Source organism: Phragmites australis, chromosome 1 (assembly GCF_958298935.1).
Source record: "Phragmites australis chromosome 1, lpPhrAust1.1, whole genome shotgun sequence".
Classification (NCBI taxonomy): Eukaryota; Viridiplantae; Streptophyta; class Magnoliopsida; order Poales; family Poaceae; genus Phragmites; species Phragmites australis.
Genome location: NC_084921.1, coordinates 3,086,377 through 3,107,776, shown reverse-complemented (window position 1 = coordinate 3,107,776; position 21,400 = coordinate 3,086,377). Strand labels below are relative to the sequence as shown.

At 47.0% G+C, this 21,400-nt stretch overlaps 2 protein-coding genes across 2 annotated transcripts; both read left to right on the top strand.

Moving 5' to 3' along the window:
- Nucleotides 1-4,158: 4,158 nt before the first annotated feature.
- On the top strand, nt 4,159-6,921 carry LOC133917441 (protein BZR1 homolog 2). Its single transcript, XM_062361372.1, has 2 exons — nt 4,159-4,540; nt 5,822-6,921. Exons 1-2 carry the CDS (start codon nt 4,280-4,282, stop codon nt 6,599-6,601), a joined length of 1,041 nt encoding a protein of 346 aa, XP_062217356.1. The 5' UTR covers nt 4,159-4,279; the 3' UTR covers nt 6,602-6,921.
- An 11,158-nt stretch (nt 6,922-18,079) lies between these two features.
- On the top strand, nt 18,080-19,296 carry LOC133930261 (uncharacterized). The gene is made up of 4 exons (XM_062376911.1): nt 18,080-18,445; nt 18,568-18,666; nt 18,709-18,817; nt 19,094-19,296. The coding sequence occupies exons 1-4, from the start codon at nt 18,080-18,082 to the stop codon at nt 19,294-19,296; spliced, it is 777 nt and encodes a 258-aa protein (XP_062232895.1).
- Nucleotides 19,297-21,400: the final 2,104 nt, after the last annotated feature.

Here is a 21,400-nt window from a genome sequence, read left to right as displayed (position 1 = left end):
ATTTGCTATGATTTATTGGTCATCTGCTTCGTCAGTCAACACAGATCAATATCTCCGTGACATTGCTTAAGTATATTTATCGCACGGACACTTGCAACATGTGTACGATATTTCCTGTGCTTTACTGATTTCTGTAGCTGAACTCGAATTGATTGATCGCAGAAGCAGATGCCCCTGAAGCCTGAAGGCAAGAGCCAGTGGTTCACCCCAGCAGTCCAGCAGCATCAGTCTGACTTCCATGTGACGTTGTTTACCTACTACTACATGCAGGTCATTTAGATTGGACAAGGTACGATCCCCCTGTCACGGTCATTTTCAAATTTAACTTTTGACTCCTCTTCAATGATCTGTTACCTTCATGTTTTTTTTGTGTGTGTGCTTTTTTTAAACGTCCCTGTAACCATGCGTTTGCCCGAGCATTTTATATTTGATGAAGCACTGCCGTTGGTGTGTTCCTGCAGCTCCTGTTAGCAGCTCGTCAATGGAGTAGGAAACACTGGAAAATTGGACGCCCTTTTCAGGCTAATGCACCGTCGCTTTCCACCTTTTCTCGTGGTCACGAGTCTGCTTCGGCACGGGCACCATTCACACTGTATTTTAGTGGTACCAATCATGGAACCCTGGATCTGTAACAATGCTGTGCGACGTTTGGGACTGATTGGTTTCAGACTGGCCTGTGTTCTCCATGGCATGCTGCCTCTTGAGATCCGTTTCCGACTGGGCTGGATATGGACTGGATCACTGACCGTTTCCGCGTGAGGAAAACGGGAGCTTCTGCAAGCTGCAAGGCGATGCATCTTTTTTGTGCTCGCGCCGTGCCGATGATTTCCAAGTGGCCGCTTTTCGTTGCTTCCACTCGTGGTTGTGGAGGGAAAGCATAAGCAAGCATCATGTGCCTCGGACGTGGCTAATTAGCACACGCGTCAGCAACCAAGTTTACTGAATAATCTGTCGCAACCGCCTTCCTCCTCAGCACTGGGGAGAGCTAGGAAAACGGAGCTCCACCTTCCTCCTTCGGTGAGTCCCTACCAACCATCTCTCTTTCCTCGTCTCTAACGACCCCATCTCAACATGCTCGCTGCCACCCGTTCTCCTCCACCGTCTTCGATAACTCCCTACTGCTAAATCTGTTGCTCGTCACTATGTTAACTCGACGTTGTGGAGCTATAGCTTTGACGCCTCTGTTACCGACCACCGTCAGTCCTCCATCGCTTCGTCGCTGATGCCACCGCCGCCATAGTCTAGCCCGTCGCCACCCCTGGAGCTCCCTCTAACCCTGCCGAGCACGGAAGCTCACCCCGAACTATAATCCTAACCTTACCGGCGGCTCAGACATGTGGTGGCCGCGCGGGGTGATCAAAGCACTGCGCGACTTTATAAGAAGCGCGCTCTTGCTAAGATCATCTCCAACCATATTCCCTTCCCGATTTTTTTCCTCATTCTCATTCTCTTTATTTCATTTCATCTTCAACAGCTTTCCTTCGAGGGGAATCGCGAAGAGAAAGAAGAGAGAATCCCGTCCTGGAGGGAATGACCCTAGGAATCCCTTTATAACGGGAACCGTGAAGGGAAACCATTGAAACGCTGAAGGGAACGAAAATTCCGTTGTGAAGGGATTCTGACCCGAAGAGAAATCATTGGAAATGGTCCAAATAAGAATTTCGCATGTGCCTCCCTCCCGCTCCCGTGTTTGCTGCCCGCTGGAGCCGGAAGCTCCTCGTCTTGGCGCACTTGCTCTCTTTTCTCAAGCCTAGCCTCTCAAAAAAGACAAGGCAAAGCAATGAAACGGCACACATCCTTGGGCAGAAATGTTGGGAAACCAAACCAGCAGTTCAGATCCGTTTTCCTGACCTTGGTTGGCTTCAGCTTTGCCGTGCAGTGCAATTCTCGTGCCTGTGCGCCGTGACACGACCTGCCGGCGTGACACAAATATGATTCCACAACTACAGTGCAGGGCAGTGTCACTGTTCGATCACGGACAGTCTCAGCGGAGACAGTGGGAGCTGTTCTGTGTAGGCCACACGAGGGGAGCGAGCCGCAGAGGATGAGGGAGCCTGGTCCTGGAGGGGGGAGGGGGGGGGGCCTTGGATCACGTGGTGGCATGTCGGAAATGCTCCGCCTCCGTCCGGTGGATGGGGACGGGCCCGTCGCTCACGTGCATGCTGCTGCGACACCCGCCCCGTCCCGACCGTAACGTAACCGCGTTTGTCCCCTCGTGGCGTCACCCCACGCGGGCCCCGCCGCGCTGCTCTGTTCTGTTCCGCGCCAGTCAGCTGCACGGCGCTAGCGTACCAGAAACACATCCCCAGTACCAACGCACGAGGTTTGAATGCCTGTTTATCCCGGTAGTTTCTTCCCAGCCTATCTATTAAATCTAAAATGCTCGAAATAACTGAGGATTTATTTTTCATTTCTACCCTCTTATTAGCTATTGTCGATCTCAATACCATAGTAGGCTTAAAAAACTGGCTATGAATATACCAAGTAAGCTTTTGATTTCACCGATAAAAACTTCAGCTTTGTATTCGTAAATGACAAAATGTTCTATCTATTTTTGCTCTAAAATGACATGATAATTTTATGGGTTAGCATTGCTTTCTGATATAAGTATTGGTGGGTGTATCAAATGGAAGCAAGTACAATTTGCATGTGCGCTGTCCTTCGTCGCTCTTTTCTGTTCCACCATAACTATGTATGACACTAGTTGTACTTAGAGAAATATCCCTAATATCAACGCACGAGGTTTGAATGCATGTTTATCATGGTTTTTAGGTAGTACCTTCTCAGTCTATCTCCTTGACATGCTAAAATACATCTATTAAGTCTAAAATGCTAGAAATGGTTGATGATTTCTTTTTCTTTTCTAGCCTCTTGTTAGGTGCTCAAGTATAAGTTGTTGATGCCACGTAGGCTCCCAAAATGATGGGTATGGTTGTGCCAAATAAGCTTAGGATTTCATCGAGAAAAAACTTCAGTTTACTCTTCATAAATTACAAAATATTCTATCAGTCCTACTTTTATGCTCTAAAGCGGCATATTATTTTACGCGTTAGCATTACTTTTTGATATGAGTATTGGTGGGTGGTTCGAATGAAAGTGAGTATAACCTATATGTGTGCTTTGTCGAAATGCTATGTTTGCTCCGGTTAGCATGATGTGCTAATTTATAACTATAGTTATGATCCCTACTTAAAATAGTTAATAATTGGTAGAGTACCCCTTATTTATACTATATATATATCAACTAGAATTTTTTTATCGATCCTTATAGAGAGATTATATAGAAACTGAACACATGCTAAATGAGATGCATAAATTACCTAAAAATCTCATGTAAATTCCACAGACAGCAGTCTATTTTTTACAACATTCACCCAAACATACAGGTTCGAGCCTCTAGCAATTCACCTCCAGTCCTTCCTGCGTCATCGGTACAATACCAGAACGTGGCTCACGGGATGGGTGCACGTAGCGAAAATCGGCCACCTGTCCGGCGCCCCGGCCGAGATCCTGCTGCGGTGCTGCCACCGTTCTCCCTCCCCGCCTCCGCCGCACGCGCCCTCCTAAAGCCGTCGCCTCGTGCTCGGACCCGCTCCGCCACGTGTCGACGGTTCCGTCCATCCCCCGGCGTCTGCTGTTTGCGCGCTCGCAGGCGCGCTGCCGCTACGCCACTCCCCGCACGCCGAGGCGGGACTAAAAGAGGACGCCGGAGTAATATTTTTTAAGCGGAAAAGAAAAGAAAAATAAAGGCGTGATCCCTGAAGCAACAGTGGGCCCGCTCACGTGCCCCACCCCCAGGTGGGCCCCACTCCGCCCCCACGTGGGCCAGCCCATTCGTACCTCCACAGTCCACACCACGCTCACCCGGCTGCCATGTGGGTCCCCCAGCCCACTGGCGCCCACGTGCAGCGCCGTTCGACGTGGACCGGACCGCGCCGGGCGGGGTGGTCCCCGCGCGGCGGAGCACGCTTCGTGGGCTGCAGCTGTGCTGTCTAGTCCACTGGTGGTGGTGCCGTTTCCCCACTCTGCCCCCGCCGGGGAACGCCTCACGCGCACGCCTCCACACCCGCGCCCGGTGGCAGGGGCGTGGATACGCGGAAATCGAGGGGCGTTGTCGTCTGCCAACCCGAGCCCGAGCTTTTCTAGGCTCACGCCACTTCTCCCCACCCAGCGTTGCCTTTCCGTGTGATCTCTTCTCGCCTCGCCTCGTCTCGCCTCGCGCAAAAGCGGCGACCCGGTCGGTCTCCTTCTCTTCCTCTGAGAGCAGAGCTTGGTTGGCATGGAGAGTGGGGGAGGAGGAGGAGGGTTTGGGGCGGCGGGTGGAGCGGGAGCCGGGGGGCGGATGCCGACGTGGAGGGAGAGGGAGAACAACAAGCGGCGGGAGCGGCGGCGGCGCGCGATCGCGGCCAAGATCTTCGCGGGGCTGCGCGCGCACGGCGGGTACAAGCTGCCCAAGCACTGCGACAACAACGAGGTGCTCAAGGCGCTCTGCAACGAGGCCGGGTGGGTCGTCGAGCCCGACGGCACCACCTACCGCAAGGTACGCAGATCTCGTCTCCCAGCCCCCAGCCACGGCTCCGACCGATCCGCTCCCTTCCCTCTACATCGATTAACGGCGGGCGCAGCTTAGCTAGCTAGCTCGTCGATGCAGGCTACCGTGCGCCGTGGGTCGGGTGCTGCTTCTACGGTGTGAACTGTGTAGCTAGCTTGCAGCTTTTTTCTTGTTTGCTCCAGTTTTTTTTTGGTGGGTGTTGCAACTTGCACGTGGCGATGGGCAGAAGGTGCGAGATGCCAGTCTGGACCGCGCACGAGTGGCGTGGTGGGTGGGTGTTGACGCGTTGGTGGAATCGAATCCCCTTCGCGTCGTTGGGGATTTGCTGGAGATGTTGCTAGATTCTTCAGGGTTCGGCTGTGACGGGTCATGGGAGGCAAACATGAATTGGGCATCCAACTGTGCTAGTGCTCCTCCAGTTCATGTCGCTGTTCCAGCATCTCGCTGTTGGTCCCGAGTCCTGTTTACCTCTTCGGATCAATAGCCAATGCGCAGAGTCAATTTTGTTTCAGAATTGCTTGATTGACCGTTGGGGTTACTCGAGCATTGCTATTCACTAACAAATCGTAATCTATGTAAGAACTAGTTGCCATAGCCCGCCCCGTTGCTTTAAAGTAGTTCACAAGTCATGTGTCAAGTAGGATGCGAAATAAGTATGGGAGTGAGAGAGCTCAAGTGGTGATTGGAATGTCACTAGATTGTGTGTTGACTGTCCTTGGCATCATGTTCAGCATATTGTACAGTCGCACCTGCTTGGCGATTGGGTAGAGATGTTCCTTCAGCATAGGCAGATACAAGCATAGAATTTTAGCAGGTGACTATCTGCGGATGTGTGTTTTAATCAGGACTGCGGATTAGGATTTGCATTTGAGTCCTGCAAATGTTGTTGGATGTGTAATCGTTCTTGGAATTATTCTGATACCGTTTTGTGTCATATGGTACTTTCCATAAGTACTAATTGCAAGAAAATATTTGCCAAGTGACACAATCTCCCATGCTGTTTTACCTAGTGATGACTTGAGGATTAGAGTTTTGGACCTAAATTATGCAATGGACTTGCCTGATGAATAACAAATTCATGAATTACTTCTTGTGCCGGTAGATTGTTAGTGTTATTTGTTTACTCAGGTTCTGTAATGGAATGCAGTTGACTATTTAAATAATTTGCAGCGAAAAACAAGTGCATCTCATTTACTTTCTGCTACTTGCAGAAAACATGAATGATTCTAGTGACATTGGAACTAATCATGTCTTCAATTTTTCCCACAGGGAAGCAAGCCACTAGAGCGCATGGATGCGATTGGGTGCTCTGTGTCACCAAGCCCATGTTCCTCTTATCAACCAAGTCCACGAGCATCATACAATGCGAGCCCTACTTCCTCTTCATTCCCCAGTGGTGCATCTTCCCCTTTCCTCCCTCCTAATGACATAGTCAATGGCATTGACGGCAATCCTATTCTACCATGGCTCAAAACATTCTCCAATGGTACTGCATCAAAGAAACATCTATTGCTTCCACCATTGTTGATCCATGGTGGTTCCATTAGTGCTCCAGTAACTCCTCCTTTAAGTTCGCCAACTGCCCGAACTCCGCGTATGAAGACAGATTGGGATGAATCGACAGTCCAGCCTCCATGGCATGGTGCAAGCAGTCCCTCCATAGTGAACTCCACTCCACCCAGTCCTGGACGCTCTATGGTTCCTGACCCCGCATGGCTCGCCGGTATCCAGATCACATCGACTAATCCGTCATCACCGACCTTTAGTCTTGTGTCCACTAATCCATTCAGTGTTTTTAAAGAAGCTATTCCAGTGGGCAATTCATCGAGGATGTGTACACCAGGGCAAAGCGGCACATGCTCCCCTGCGATCCCCGGCATGCCCCGGCATGCAGATGTGCACATGATGGATGCGGTCTCTGATGAGTTTGCATTTGGAAGCAGCACCAACGGTGGTCAGCAGGCTGCTGGATTGGTGAGGGCGTGGGAAGGCGAGCGGATCCATGAGGACTCTGGATCAGATGACCTAGAACTTACACTTAAGCTCTAGGGCAAGCGCTGATGCTTAACATCGCTAACTCGGAGGAATTGTTTTTTAGTGTATTTCTTCTTGTTCATTAGTTTCTGATGGAGACCAATTGTGTGGTTCCTTCATATAGCTTCACTTGTTGTGATGATAATTGTGTTATTTATGCAAGGGTAGAGCTTAGAGGTGAAGGACTTGATTGGGGCAAAATCAGCTCAGATGAAGCCCGGAGCCCTCGGCGGGTGACGATCTCGGTTGGCTGTAGCGTAAGCTCCTTGTGGTGTTGTGACAATTGTAAATTACTGCCAGAAATCTTTCAGAAATTTGTGGAGCTTTTTGCCCAACGAGACATTGAGTTCCTGTCATGCCGATACCTCCATGATCACCGGAGCCTGAACCTCGGTTGCCGCTTGCTTTATTGTTGGCGGGTGACGGTGGTCACCATGCCTGGCGTTGGACGGCGCCGAGTGCTGGATCAATGACGCTGGGGCTGCCGGGGCTGCTGTCTGTCGGCCGGAGCCGGCGGAGGTGACAGGGTCTAAAGGTTTACTTTTTTATCTGTACTATTTAAAAAAAAAACAGAGAGCAATTCCCATTCCTAGCCATGACATCGCATTGTCGTTCCTCTCTCACCCACCTCTCGTTGCAATCTCTTGCGCAACTGTCTCCTTCGTTCATCTTCGCTCCTTTCCCTCGCTCATTCCCCTATCATATCCGATCTAACCACGATGTCCACCGCACCCCCTTCCTCTTCCCTTCGTCACTAGGCAACCCCGTCAGATCTATGTCGCAGCAGTAGCAGCGACCACCAAAGGGCCGCGCAGGATCTCGCCTACCCCCTCCTTAATTGGAGCCCGCAGACGAGCCTTCTTCCCCATGGTCGGTCGCCTCTACCCGAGCTCAACCCTGTCGGAGGGTGAACTCCTGTCACAGGGATCCTGGGGGACCCTTTTTTAGAGATTCGGTCGGAGGGATGATCCTGAATTTGTTCGTCGGAGAAATAAATGGGTATGAATGCGATGGCCGGTGTGATAGAATGATTCAATGCGGAACGGAGTAAATGCACTGGTGTTTAGACAGGTTCGAGCCGTACGGAGGCGTAACACCCTACTCCTATATTAATACTATAAAAGCCCTGAGAAAGTCTCTCAAAGATGTTGCTAGTTACAAGAGTGTTTTTCTATCTTAGAGCCTGGGGCTCTTTGTTCTTCGGCCTGTGTGTAGCTGCCGGCCTTGGGTACTCTTGATCTTCTCTTCTCTGCCTGTCTGAACTAACTCTCTAACGCCCTTCTTCTACCCCGTTTCTTTCTTTTTGTACCGCCGGCTGTTTTAAATACCCGCTGGCAGTAGCATGCCCCGAACGGGAGGGGGGGCACGAGTTCCGAGACACCATAAATGGAAAGGGCGTCATCATCACCTCTGGGCGAAATGACCGGGCGTGGAAAATGCGTCCCACGCCCGGTCATCCGTCACCATAAATGCACTGGCAACGGGCGCCGTGGAGAGGGCCCACCGGGCAGCCGCAGAGTGGCCCGGCGTGCCTGCCCTGTCTTGTTCCCCTGCCACAGTAGCGCGGCAGACGGAACGCCTCGGCCCTTATGACGTTATCCCGAGACGAGCCGGATGGCACGGGATGAGACCCGTGCAATTAATAACCCCACGCCCTTCTGCTAGGATGTGGCAGGAACTGACGCTGAGCGTGGCGGGAACAGTTGGAGGTGACAGGCCACACACGCTCTTTAAATGCTGCCTTGGGCCTTTGACGGGCTGACACCTCATCAGTGGGTCCCTCGGGGGCCACTGTCAGGGGGCTTCCTGGGTCGTCGGGGAACCAAGTGCTCGGGGGTCACTGTTCTCCTCCCCGAGCACTCTCTCCCGAGAATGCCCTTTCTTGTCCTCGGGGAACCGAGTGCTGGGGGGTACTGTTCACCTCCCCGAGCACTCTCTCTCGGGCACACTCGTACGGATCCTCGGGGAACCGAGTGCTCGGGGATCGCTGCACGCAGCCCCGAGCACTCTCTCCCGGAACTTCCTTCAGTGGGTCCTTGGGATACTTGGGTGCCCAGGGGGCCACCGCTCACGGCCCCGGGCACACTTCTCCCGGTACTTTAGCCTTCCTGATCGTCGGGGGACTTGGGTGCTCGGGGGCCACCGCATGCAGCCCCGAGCACTTTCTTCTCGGCGCTCAGACTTCGTGGATCATCGGGGAACTAGGAAACTCGGGGACCACCGGCTGTGGCCCCGAGCGCCCCTTCCCGGGACTTGATCTTTTTTACCTTGCGGAGGAGACTCCGCGGGATGGCGCCATGTGGCGGATTGCTGGTCTGGCCTCGGGATTCGGGGACCCCCGGTTCCTGATACACCGACAAACCCCCTCTGTCGACCCGCCTTTTCGGCCACCCTCCGACCGAGCCGACTCCACCACGACATCCCCCTCGATGAGGTGAAGCTCCTTGGCATCTTCCCCCTTCCTCTCTCCCTCCGAATTGCGCCGCAGCCGTCCTGCTTGACACGCCGCTGCCATGGGCTCGCCGCTTACCAAACTCCAGCCAGTGCATGCCGTCACCGATCCCCAAAACGGGTTCTCCATCTCACGTCGGACCTCCTAGTACCACCCGTCAGCCGGACCTCACCACCGTTCACTACCGGCGAGCAGTCAATGGTCGGTCAAAGCCGATCCCCCTTCGGTCGATTTTGATCAAGGTCATGATTTTGACCCGATCAAATGGGTCCAGGCCCCACTATCATTTGTATGTCTAGCCAGAACTGAGTAAAAAAAGCATTTAGGGTATTTTAGTTCTCAGGTAATTCCAAAAAAGGCTAAAATAAGTTTTTGTTCCATTGTTAAATTGGCTCAAAATTGGTAAAATGCATAGAAAAATAATTAGAGCTCAGAAAAATATGAACCCAATTTTGTTGTGTTTGTATGGATGTATTCTGCATGTTAAAAATACATGCACTCATGAAAAGTGTACTAAAATGCTTTGATCTAAACTATTTGCAATTGATGTTAAATTCGTCTGAAAACTTATGAAACCAATTTTGTCGAGTTAGTATTATTGTTGTCCGCATCATAATTTTCCTCTTGGTTTCATGTTATTGCTGTCCAACGAAAATAGAGCATCTAGATGTGGTCCTATTTTTCTTCTTGCTTCATATTGTTGCAACAGTATCAAACGCGTTGGAACAAACATACTATAGCATGATAGTTGGACAAATATTTTGAAACCGTTGCAATGCACGGGCACAATACTAGTTCATAGCTAAAGCAAATATCATTTTTTTGGGCTTAATGTAACACCTAAGAACAACACTAAGCTTAGGATGCTAATAAACTACTCCACAAACACGCTAGTTCCATAAACACGCCGAACTAGCAAAATTTCAATGGTAACTCCTTAGAACATAGACTATGAGGAAACAACCAACAGACATTGATATATTTTATGAATAAATCAGCACACTAATATTTTAAAACATCATAGCAATAAAAGAATAAGAGCTTAACTGCTCTAGGGTATTATTAAAATTGTGAAGCAACGACAACATCAACTATTAATTTATTATTACTGCACCACTCTAAATTATTTATGACAATACAAAAGTGGATGACATGTAGCTAACTCATTCCTTCCATACTAGCTTCCAGAAAAACAACTTGGGAGGGAGAAATGCAAATGTGAGATTGAAAAATCTCAGAAAGTAAACTGGTTTTACCAAGCTATTTAAACTATAATATTTAAAACATCAATTTAATACTTTAGTAGGTATAAAAGATATTAACATTACCAAACATATTCTTTTCTTTTTTAAGCAAGTTAGATAGTTACTTCTAAAAAATTTAATAATCACATGTCCTTAATGAACTTAACTGTAACATAAGCCAGATAAAAAAACTATATAACCCATATACCAAGATATGAACAACATGATTGACTTCAACTTCTAAGAGAGAAACATGACTTGTAGTGAAATATCAAAATCTAAGTCATCACGAATAGAGATCAAGCCATATTAATAATAAATGATCGTTTTACAAGAATGACCCACTCATAACAATATACCTTCATACAAGTCACCATAATTAAATTGTATATGGGATATTATTGCAATACAATATGATGCACATGAATACTTTGCTATGTAAATCCATATAAGACGTCAATATCTACATAAATCCGCAAAGCATACCACAATAGACTTATACGGAGAAGCATCGCTTCTCATATCAACTTTCAATGTAACTTTCAACATATTCAAGCATTCAATTTCATACAGCAATGCATATAGATGCAATGATATGCCTTCTTTTACATCGCATCCTTCCTCGGGAATGTACGATGCGCACCGGTATGATTGCTAGGTTCACGACGTAACTTTCAATGCATTGCAATGCCACAAAATGAATATCATCTTCATAAATCCAGAAATCCATGCAATAACATATCTTCTTTTACATTGCACCCCTCCTCAGGAATGTACGTTGCAGACCGATACGGTCGCAAAAAATAAGATCACGACATAACTTCCAATGCATATGTAAATTAAATGCAATGCAAATGATGCACTTCAAATGCCATCTAGCATTTACGTATACCACACACTTCAATATACATAACATAAATATGATATATCACATAAGGCAACATATAAACATGTGCCACTGATATCAACATATAAGTGAAACTTCAAAGATAAATAACATGGGTCATGATCTTTCGTATATAGCAGCATATATAACATATTTCTATTGGACTAAGAGACACTCGTATGGATGGTTGTTCCCATGCAATCCATCCTCAAGTTAAGTGTTACATTTATAATAGCTCCTATTTTCACTTCTTTTGTTTATCATATTATGTGGATGATAACAAAATTGCATTAACAAATGCAATTAAAATAGCTAAGAGAGGAATTTCCTTTAGACAACTATCCGAATGCTACAAAGATATAGGTACAACCTACATCTATAAATAAGAGAAACTAAAGGTCAAAACTTTTTTTCTTCCATTTAGTATGATTTACCAAACCTCACTTCTCTAACCTAACAAAGGCCATAGCATGATAGCTCTATCATCATCTACATATCCCCAAGAATTCCAACATTGGAAAACATAAGATGTGAGTTTGCTACAAACAACTAAATCTCATCATCAGTTTTCTTTCTACCGCACCACATTCCTCATATATGTAATCAGTGATGATTTCAAAAATGCATAATCGACAGACCCTAGCATAATTAATTTATGATACATAAGTCATTTGAGAATCTCAAATTTTTCCAAAAGTATAACCATGTGAACAACTCATTCTTGCTAAAAATATAAGCATCATACTATCATCCTACTCACATGGCCAACATAAAGACATGAATCTCCATGAGCAACATAAAGTAAGAACTTAAACATATAAGACATTTAGGGCATACCTCGACCTGAATCATATCACAAGATGAATGAAGCATCATTTAGATAGGTTATATAAGTTTGGTGTTTGCACTGAAATTTAATGTTTAGGAGAATAAATATCAAGTTAAAACCGTAGCAACCACCGCTAAATTTATTTGCCTTCAACCAGCGAACTTCAAATGAGACAAAGCACCATCACCTAAACACAATCATATCTTAGCTCCAACACTCCTCATAACATGCAAATGCATAATACAAAGCCCTCCTACGCCCGAAACCCTCAATCAAACAAAACCGAAAAAAATAACAGCACACATGTATTCGATCAACATGAGCAACAATACTTCTCTTTTTCGTATCTATTTTTCTACCATAGATATGATAACAAAAGAGTACATTTTAGAAAACTATAGGAAAGATCTACAGTAAAAGTGGATAAATAATTTAAATTTTATAGGCTTTTATTAGATATAGGAGAGTATGAGAAGAGATGATATGAGAATGAGAATCAACTCGTGTTTCGTGTTTTATATGGTAGAGACCAGTGGCGGATCCAGCCCGGCAAAGCAGCTAGGGCGAACTTTAAGATGAGATTAAAAAAAGTATCTTAATTAAGATAATAATTAAGCGAAGTGAATAAGTCCCCAATAATTAAGCGAAGCTAACAAAATCCTTAATACCTTTGTATTCTATACGAGTAGTTGCATGAGCAGGAGTGACCGAGTGGGGATTACTGTTTCATTTTCTGCATCACGTCCATCACCAACTCCACTCTCCCTAGTACTTCGGGTATCCAAAGATGTTGGTTTAAAAAATCTCTTTATTATTGATGTCTTGATGATCTAATAATTGATATCCTACCAAGCACACAACACACACGGTAAGAAATCTCTTCATTCATGATTCATTCATTGCACAATGCAAATTGCATATTTTGCACTTGCACAAAGCAAAGAGTTCTCAATTGCTTATCATCAGTACCTCAAATCCTGAATCTGAATGCCTCACATAGTCACACTCACAATTGGAATCAATCAACAATTGATGTCCTGAATCAATCAATCAATCAATAATTACCTCACACAGTCACACACACACACACACACACACACACACACACACACACACACACACACACACACACACACACACACACACACACACACACACACACACACACACACACACACACACACACACACACACACACACACACACACACACACACACACACACACACAGACAACTCAACTGGACAAGCAAAATCAGTTTGATAGCTAACCAGTTTAGTACCTTACCTCGAATGAATTTGTGGCTCGCGGCAGCAGCCAGTGCCGGAGTGGCGGAGTGCCCTGTGCAGCAGTGCCACTTCACAATCCAAGTCAATTTATAGTCTATGACCAAAGCCTGGAAATATTATGCAAATCATCAGGTGCGACATATAAATGAAAGAAAATAGGTGTTGATGCATATATCTTCAAACCTGTAACAGCTTAAAAGGTACTGAAACACGCAAGGGTGTCCCATTTAGCAGTTTTGGAGAACTGATATCAAAAGGCTTAAGCAGTTGAGCTGGCTAGAAAAAGATTACCAATATACTACTTCAAAATTGCATGTTGTTGGTTTTGGGGAAAAAATACTGCATGCTATCCTAATGCTCCATTAATTCGAGACAATTTGTGGAAATGGACAAAGGAGGCATCTTTCTAAGCGGGAGCAACTTGACAAGCCCCACGAAGCTAATGGCGAGGAGGAATCTGGTCATCCACCCGACGTCCCGACGCAGGGCTCCTTGTAGCTCCCCGGAGGCTGTACGGCTGTGTGGGCCGGCCGAAGCCGATGTCGTCCTTGATAGTTGACTCCTTGATCCTTGCCTGCAGGCCACCACCGCCGGGAGGCCGGGAGTTACGGTTGGCAGGGGCTGATTGGAGTTGTGGTGAAGATTAGGAGTTTGATTTGGAGGAAACGGGAAAGGGCGAAGAGGAAGCAATCCAACTGGGCCGATTGGAATCCAACTGGGTCACTGGGCCGTGCGGATGGAAAGGTGCGGGTGTCAGCCTCACAGCCTAACTGCCCAAAGCCCCAAATGGGTCTTCTTCTTCCTCGGTTCCTCACAGCGACACAGCCTCACGTAGTCACGCCGTCGGAAATCAATGAATCCTTTGAAAATCCATGAGGGGGAGGGAGGGTCCGCCGCCGGGGAGCTCGGGCGGCCGCCCGGGGTCGCCCTAGCGGTGGATCCGCCCCTGGTAGAGACTATACTAAAGTAGGATGGTCTCGAGTTGAGGTAGATTTCTGTTCATGTTTTGATTTGGCTCATCACGGGGGCGTCGATGAACCCAGCACGTAGCTGGGCCCGGCGATCATGGCGGGCCAGTACAGGGGCATGTGGTTGTACGTGGTGGGCCCGGTGTGCGGGACGGTGGCGGGCGCGTGGGCCTACAACCTCGTCCACTTCGCCGACGAGCCGCTGCGGGAGATCACCAAGAGCGGATCCTTCCTCAGGAGAGCGCACATCGCCAGGAGCTAGCTCGCTGAGTTTCAACGTGATTTACTGCTACAATAACAATACTCGGCCAAGAAAACTTTGTACTAGTATGTTGATGAAACCAATTTTTAATTATCTTATGAATGATATAGTATTAAATATTTACAAATTATTACTACATAATCCTTTATACAAACGGTTCGAAAATTTCATACAAAATGTTTTTTCAAATCATCTGTACAAAGGGTCGGTACAAATTAGACCGTCTGTGCTAATCGAATATCGTGGACATCTCTAATTTGAAGCTGTTTGGTTTGTAACTGGTAGCTTAAGGGACGCATTATTCAGTACTATTCTTTTGGGTTCGAAAAGTTGACTTAGTCCATATAATTCATTACAAAGAGTTTTTCTTTTTTGTGGAACCATGTCAGGTGAAGCACGTGGCCCAGGTGTTAACAATGACAATAGAGGAATTTATGGACTCACTACCGAGGGAACTCTGAGAGATACCGTATATTACGGACAACGTAAGATCGATATCCGACTTCAAATTCATAGGTTAATAAGCAACTGCGTACACCACCACCATACGTACGTATATATATAGCTGACGGTGTAAAGTGGTATTTCCCCGGCCCTTTCTTGTTAGGATGAATAATCATGTCATTTTCTTCCTGGAATCATTGCAGTAGCGGCCTGGTTTGCTAGGGAGACTGGGTTCAGTAGTTAGGATAAGTTAGACCTTGTTTTTCAGTTTCGCTAGTTAGTCAGTGTCTGTTTAGAAGTGGTCGTAAGACCTGGGCGTGGGATGGCACGTTCGGGAGTGTAGCTAGATTGTCGAGCCACTAGCCCATGTATTTCGTGTTCCATTTTGCCTATTTTTTTTAGAATACACAGGAGGATTGCGTATTGTTGTATTAATACGAGGAAAGTTGAGAATTTTAGTACAACAGCCAAAGAAGCAGGCCGGTTAAAAACAGGAAAAACAGGAAAGGAGACACGTTATGCAGCAGCAGCGTAGACTCTCTATTGTCGGACGCCAACGGCAACAGGCGACGGCAGCGACAGCATATTAAGCGATGGTGCCGGTCGTGCGGAGCCGATGTAGGAGGACGCAGAGCTGAGTCATGCCTGCTTGGCACCAGAGATCGGCATCATCCCAGATCCAGCTAATGAAGTAGTCAATTGTAAGGCGGTTATTGTCAAAGACAATGGCATTCCGAAGCAACCATAGTCTCCAACAAATGAGAAGAAAGAAGCAGTCCAATCCTTTTCTGAGAGCAGTGACGACACTTTGATGCAGGAGTAGCCACCACTGAAGGATTGGAACTTCAGTTTGAGGCGTTAGAATCCTCAACAATTTCCACCAGACCTGTCGTGCGAAGGGGCAATGCAGCAGGAGATGTTCTGTTGTTTCCGGCAACTGAGAGCATAGAGCGCAAGAGTCATCTTCCTGGAGTCCATGCCGCTTTCTTCGGGCAGCTGTCTAGAGCCTGCCATGGAGCATAAGCCAAGCGAAGAACTTAATTTTGGCCGGCGCCCAAGATCCCCAGATTAAATTGGCACCTTCGAATCTAATGCTTCCTTCAAACATGAACCGGTAAGCAGATTGTGCAGTATAGGTAGTAGAAGAGGGCCCTTTCCAAACGAGTTGATCTTCATCTGCACTTAGGTGAAAACGTTGCTGAAGATCGAATCAGCTAGCACAAAAAACACCCGAGTTCTGGACTCCCGTCAGATACTGTAGCACAAGTGGCAATTTGCTATTTTTCTTTAGAGAACGATTGCGAGCGCTCCAGCGTGGGCACCATCAAGTCGAGCTGATTCCCAGCTACGATAACAATTGGCATCAGAGCTAGATACCACATCTGGTGTTGCGATCGAGCGATGTCAATTTCATTTGAAACTCTGCGCCGACGCTCGTTGTCACCACCCCGTCTCAGGACTCATGACAGCTATGCATGCGGTGTTGCAGGTCATGAGCTGGCGGTTCATCGTGTGGTGAGAGAGATCGATGGCTCAGCATCGTATCAGATTCTCACACGAATGAACTACACAGGATGGTCACTCATGATGAAGGTGATGATGCAAGCGAGAGGGCTATGGGACGTGGTCGATCGTGGCAGCGTGGAGTTGCACGAAGATAGGATAGCGCTCGAGGCCATCCTTCGTGTTGTCCCTTAGGACATGCTGGCATCATTGGCCATCAAGCAGAGCGCTAAGTATGCATGGGAGGTGATCAAGACCATGCAGATGGGAGTGGATTGTGTGCACAAGGCCAAGGTCCAGATGCTCAGTTGAGAATTCAAAGATATGGTGTTCCATGATGGGTAATCCGTGGGTGATATTGCGATGCGCCTCACTAGCCTTGTTAATCTGCAGATTCTCGAGGAGGATCAGTGCAACGAAGAGGTGGCCCAGAAATTCCATCCCTACCATGTATTCAAGGATCACACTATCAATTGAGATGTTGCTCTACCTCAGCATGATGTCCGTGGAAAATTAGTGGGGAAACTCAAGACGATGGAGGAGCACCATGATCTAGGCATGTCTACAGGGGCCAACACAACGGGCGAAAAGTTGTTGCTGACAAAAGAGGAGTGGATGGCCAAACATAGGTAGCATCATGGCAGCGGGGACACATTAAGTGGTTCAAAGGGAGGCTGTTATCCCCATCGGCAAGGGAAGCTTAGGCCGAAGGAGAATGATGACACCGCCACACGGGACGGTTGAGACAAATTGCATGATCAGTGTCGTAACTATGGAAGGTATGGACACTGGACGTGTGATTGTCGATGGCCGAAACAAGAACATAAGGAAGAGGCTCATGTCATTGAAGCATTGGATGACCAACCCGCTCTCCTATTCGTCGAGAACGTGATAGAACACATCATTGGTCGTAGCAACCCCGACACCCGGTGCAACATGTCTTACTCAAAGAAGAGCACGTGATACCCGTTGATGCTGGCAGCGATGTGTGGTACCTCGACTCTGGCACAAGCAACCACATGACCGGTAATCGATCCATACCGGTGTCTCTGGACAAAAATGCGTGTGATGCAGTGAGGTTCAACGATGGCTCACACGTGGAGATTGAACGAAAGGGCACCATCATGTTCAATCATTTTCAAATGTAGGAACGACGAACACAAAGTGCTGACGATGTGTATTACATCTCTCAGCTCCAGAGCAGCATCGTGAGCCTAAGGTAGCTCGACGAGAATGGCTGCAAAATTGTGATCGAGGATGGCAAGCTCTGCATCTTTGACCGCATGTGGCTTCTACATGCTAAGGTGACTCACGTGTGAAATAGGTTGTACACAGCTGGACTGAACATCGCCAAACCGATGTGTCTTCTCGCGAAGGATGACGATGTGGTGTGCCATGTCATGTGCATTTTGGCCACATTCATTTCCGCACGCTCCACGATCTCACTGCGAAGGGGCTGGTTGAGGGGGTACTGAACATTGATTAAGTGGAACAATTTTGCGAAGGGTGTGCGATTACTAAGCAGCATCAAGCGCCATTTCCCCAGGCATCGGTGTATCGGGCGGAGCGTGGACTCGAATTGGCACACGGGGATCTCTGCGGCCAATCACCCCTGCGATGTTGATCGGTAACAAATATTTCCTGCTGATCATCGACAACTATAGTAGGTTCATGTGGGTGGAGATGCTTTGCATGAAGGATCAAGCTTTCAAGTTCTTCTGCAAGATCAAAGCCCTCGCGGAGAACGAGTCTGGACTGAGGATGAAGGTGTTCCACACTGATCATGGAGGCAAATTCAACTCAGTCGAGTTCGCAGATTGGTGCGATGAACATGCCGTCAAACAGTGTACCACAACTCCATACTCTCCTCAGTGGAATGAGGTGGTCGAGCACCGGAATAAGACCATCATCAAAATGGCGCACGAGCTACTCAAAACCATGGCGTTGCTGGTGAGGTTTTGGGCTAAGGCGATCAAGACAGCGGTACACATCCTGAACAGATCGCCGACCAAGAGCCTGAAGAACAAGACTCCGTACGAAGCTTGGCACGGGTGACAACTAAATGTGTCTTACTTTATGACATTGGTCCTGTTGCATTCGTGAAGAAGTTGGGGTCTGGCATCACCAAGCTCTCCGGTCGATCGACTCTCGGTGTGTTCATCGGCTATGAAGACGGTGCGAAGGCATATCGAGTCTACGATCTGGTGACACATAAGCTTTATGTCACATGGGATGTCATGTTCTAGGAGGACAAGACGTGGGAGTGGGGTGCGCCAGCATCACAGCAGGGCTACGGTGGCCATGAAGCTTCACCGTCGAATATGCTGCTGAACAAGGGAACTTCGGCGTTCCAGTGTACATGCAGGTGCTGCTCCAGCTAAAGGCGACACGAAGAATAGGAACATGATAAGCCCTGGTGCCCTGGTGAAGGTGCACCACCACAGACGCCACCGGTGGTGAATATTAAGATAATTAGGTGGCTACCGTATGAGAACGTGACTTGGGTCACCCCTCCGTCGGGTGAGTCACATGACACCGAAGGCATGCCCATGCAACATCGCACAATCCAAGATGTCCTCGTCGTAGCAGAACCACATGATCTCGAGTTGAGTAATCTATGCTTGCTCACAGCCGATGAACCTATCAGTGTTGATCAGGCACTTAAGGAGCCAAGCTGGAGGCACGTGATGGAGGAAGGGATGAAAGCCATCGTCAACAATGAGACGTGGGACCCAGCTGTTCTTTCGGTTGGGCACCACGCCATTGTCTTGAAATGGGTTTTCAAGGTGAAGAGAGATGTTCATGGGAATGTCGTCAGGCACAAGGCCTGTTAGTGGCGAAGGGCTATACACAGAAAGGTGTTGATTTTGATGAGGTATTTGCACTTGTGGCAAGGATGGAGATTGTCTGAACATTGCTGGCTCTGGCTGCTCATATGAGCTGGAGCGTTCACCATATGGATGTCAAATCCGCTTTTCTGAATGGGGAACCAACTAAGGAAGTCTATGTCCAGCAGCCAGTCAACTTCATCAACAGTGATCAAGAATCTCCGGTGTTGAAGCTAAAGAAAGCCTTGTATGGTCTTTGTCAAGCTCCTCGGGCACGGAATGTGAAGCTGGACGATACATTGCAGTCTCGGGCTCGAGCGAAATTCTTTGGAACTTGTTTTCTACTGGAGGGAGAAGAATGGGGAAATCTTGCTTGTGCGAATATATGTGGATGACTTAGTCATCACAAGCTCTACTAGTGCTGCAATCACTGAGTTCAAGCAACAAATGAAGAGTATGTTTAGTATGAGTGACCTTGGATTGCTGTCATAGTACCTTTGAATTGAGGTTTGCTAGGGAGTTGATGGCATTTCTTTGTGCCAAAAGAGATATGCCCTGAAGATAGTTGAATGGCAGGCTTGATAGGTTATAATCCTTGTGCTACACCTATGGAGAATATGTTGAAGCTGTCGAAGGAGGATGGCAGTGAGAGTGTAGATCCTACACAATATCAGAGTATTGTCAGGCCTACGATATTTGGTGAACACGTGGCCTGACATAGCCTTTGCTATGGGTGTAGTGAGCAGGTACATAGAAACTCCTACCAAACCTTGTATGGCTGTAGTAAAGCTTATATTGAGATATGTGGCTAGGACAACCAGCTATGGATGCATGTACTAGAGGAAAGAGATGTCTGAATTTAGGATAATGAGATACCCTGACAGTGATTTTGCAGGCGACACCGATGATATAAGGAGCACCTCAGGCATGGTGTTTTACATTGGTGGAAATCTAGTGTCATGAAGCTCACAAATGCAGAGAATTGTCACTCTATCATCTTGTGAGGCCGAATATGTTGCAACAGCATCTATAGCTTGTTAGGCAATTTGGCTCAGCAATCTAATTGCATGCTTGTTGGGAGAAGAGGCAAAAAAGGTGAGGTTGTTGATGGACAACAAGTTTGAAATTGCTTTGAGTAGGAATCCAGTGTACCATGATAGAAGTAAACACATTGACACTCCATTTCACTATATTCAAGAGTGTGTGGACACCGATAAGATTGAATTGAGTCATGTTCAGATTGAAAATCAAGTTGCTGACATCCTGACAAAGGCACTTGGGCATCTAAAATTTACTAAGCTGCGGAGCACACTACGTGAAAAACGGATAAAGGAGACACAATTTAGTAATGGGTCGTTACACGACCCATCACTTATGTAGTCTCGGGTCATGACAAGATATAGACCCATCACAGATATCAGGTAAAATATGATGTGTCATAATATTATCCGTCACCTATGACGTAAGTGTCAAGTAATAACTACAACTGTCAGTTATAATATAATCATAAGTGGCGGGTCTCCCTGCACCAGTCATAAGTGACGGATTGTGTTATGACTTATCACTTATGACTTGGCATAAGTGACGGGTCTCCCTGGGCCAGTCATAAGTGACGGGTCATAATATGACCCGTCACTTATTATAAGTAATATGTGACGTATCATAGCATGACCCACCACTTATTACATGGATACATGGATCTGTTTTAAGAGCTTGCCAGCCACTGTGTAGGTGAACAATTACTCAATAGTGTCACCCGCATAGTGCTGGCGATTTTCATTGGCTCCACTAGAGATTTTCTAATATCTTGTTGATTTGAAGTTTGAATTGGTGCTAGGTCTTTGAAGGTTTGCATCCCCTATTTTCTCCTCCTCTAATCCTTATTTGGTAGATTTGTTGTGCTTTGAGTTGTAATCAGTCAATTTGCATATTTATCCAAAATCTTAGTACAATGGAGTTGCATTCATGTCAGATTTGATACTAGGTTTGCCTGATCTACCACGAGATGTCACATATCTAGTGTATTTGAATGGAATTTTTAATCGCATGCTTAACCACAAAATTAAGATAATTGTTAATGAAGAATGAATGTTTTTACATTAATTGTAGA

Excerpts from the sequence above, each read along its gene's own strand:
- LOC133917441 (XM_062361372.1), top strand. The coding sequence starts at position 4,280 with ATGGAGAGTGGGGGAGGAGGAGGAGGGTTTGGGGCGGCGGGTGGAGCG. Across the intron at positions 4,541-5,821 it reads ACGGCACCACCTACCGCAAG|GGAAGCAAGCCACTAGAGCG; the intron begins GTACGCAGATCT and ends TTTTTCCCACAG.
- LOC133930261 (XM_062376911.1), top strand. The coding sequence starts at position 18,080 with ATGTTGATCGGTAACAAATATTTCCTGCTGATCATCGACAACTATAGT. Across the intron at positions 18,446-18,567 it reads CTAAGGCGATCAAGACAGCG|AAGTTGGGGTCTGGCATCAC; the intron begins GTACACATCCTG and ends GCATTCGTGAAG. Across the intron at positions 18,667-18,708 it reads CATATCGAGTCTACGATCTG|GAGGACAAGACGTGGGAGTG; the intron begins GTGACACATAAG and ends GTCATGTTCTAG.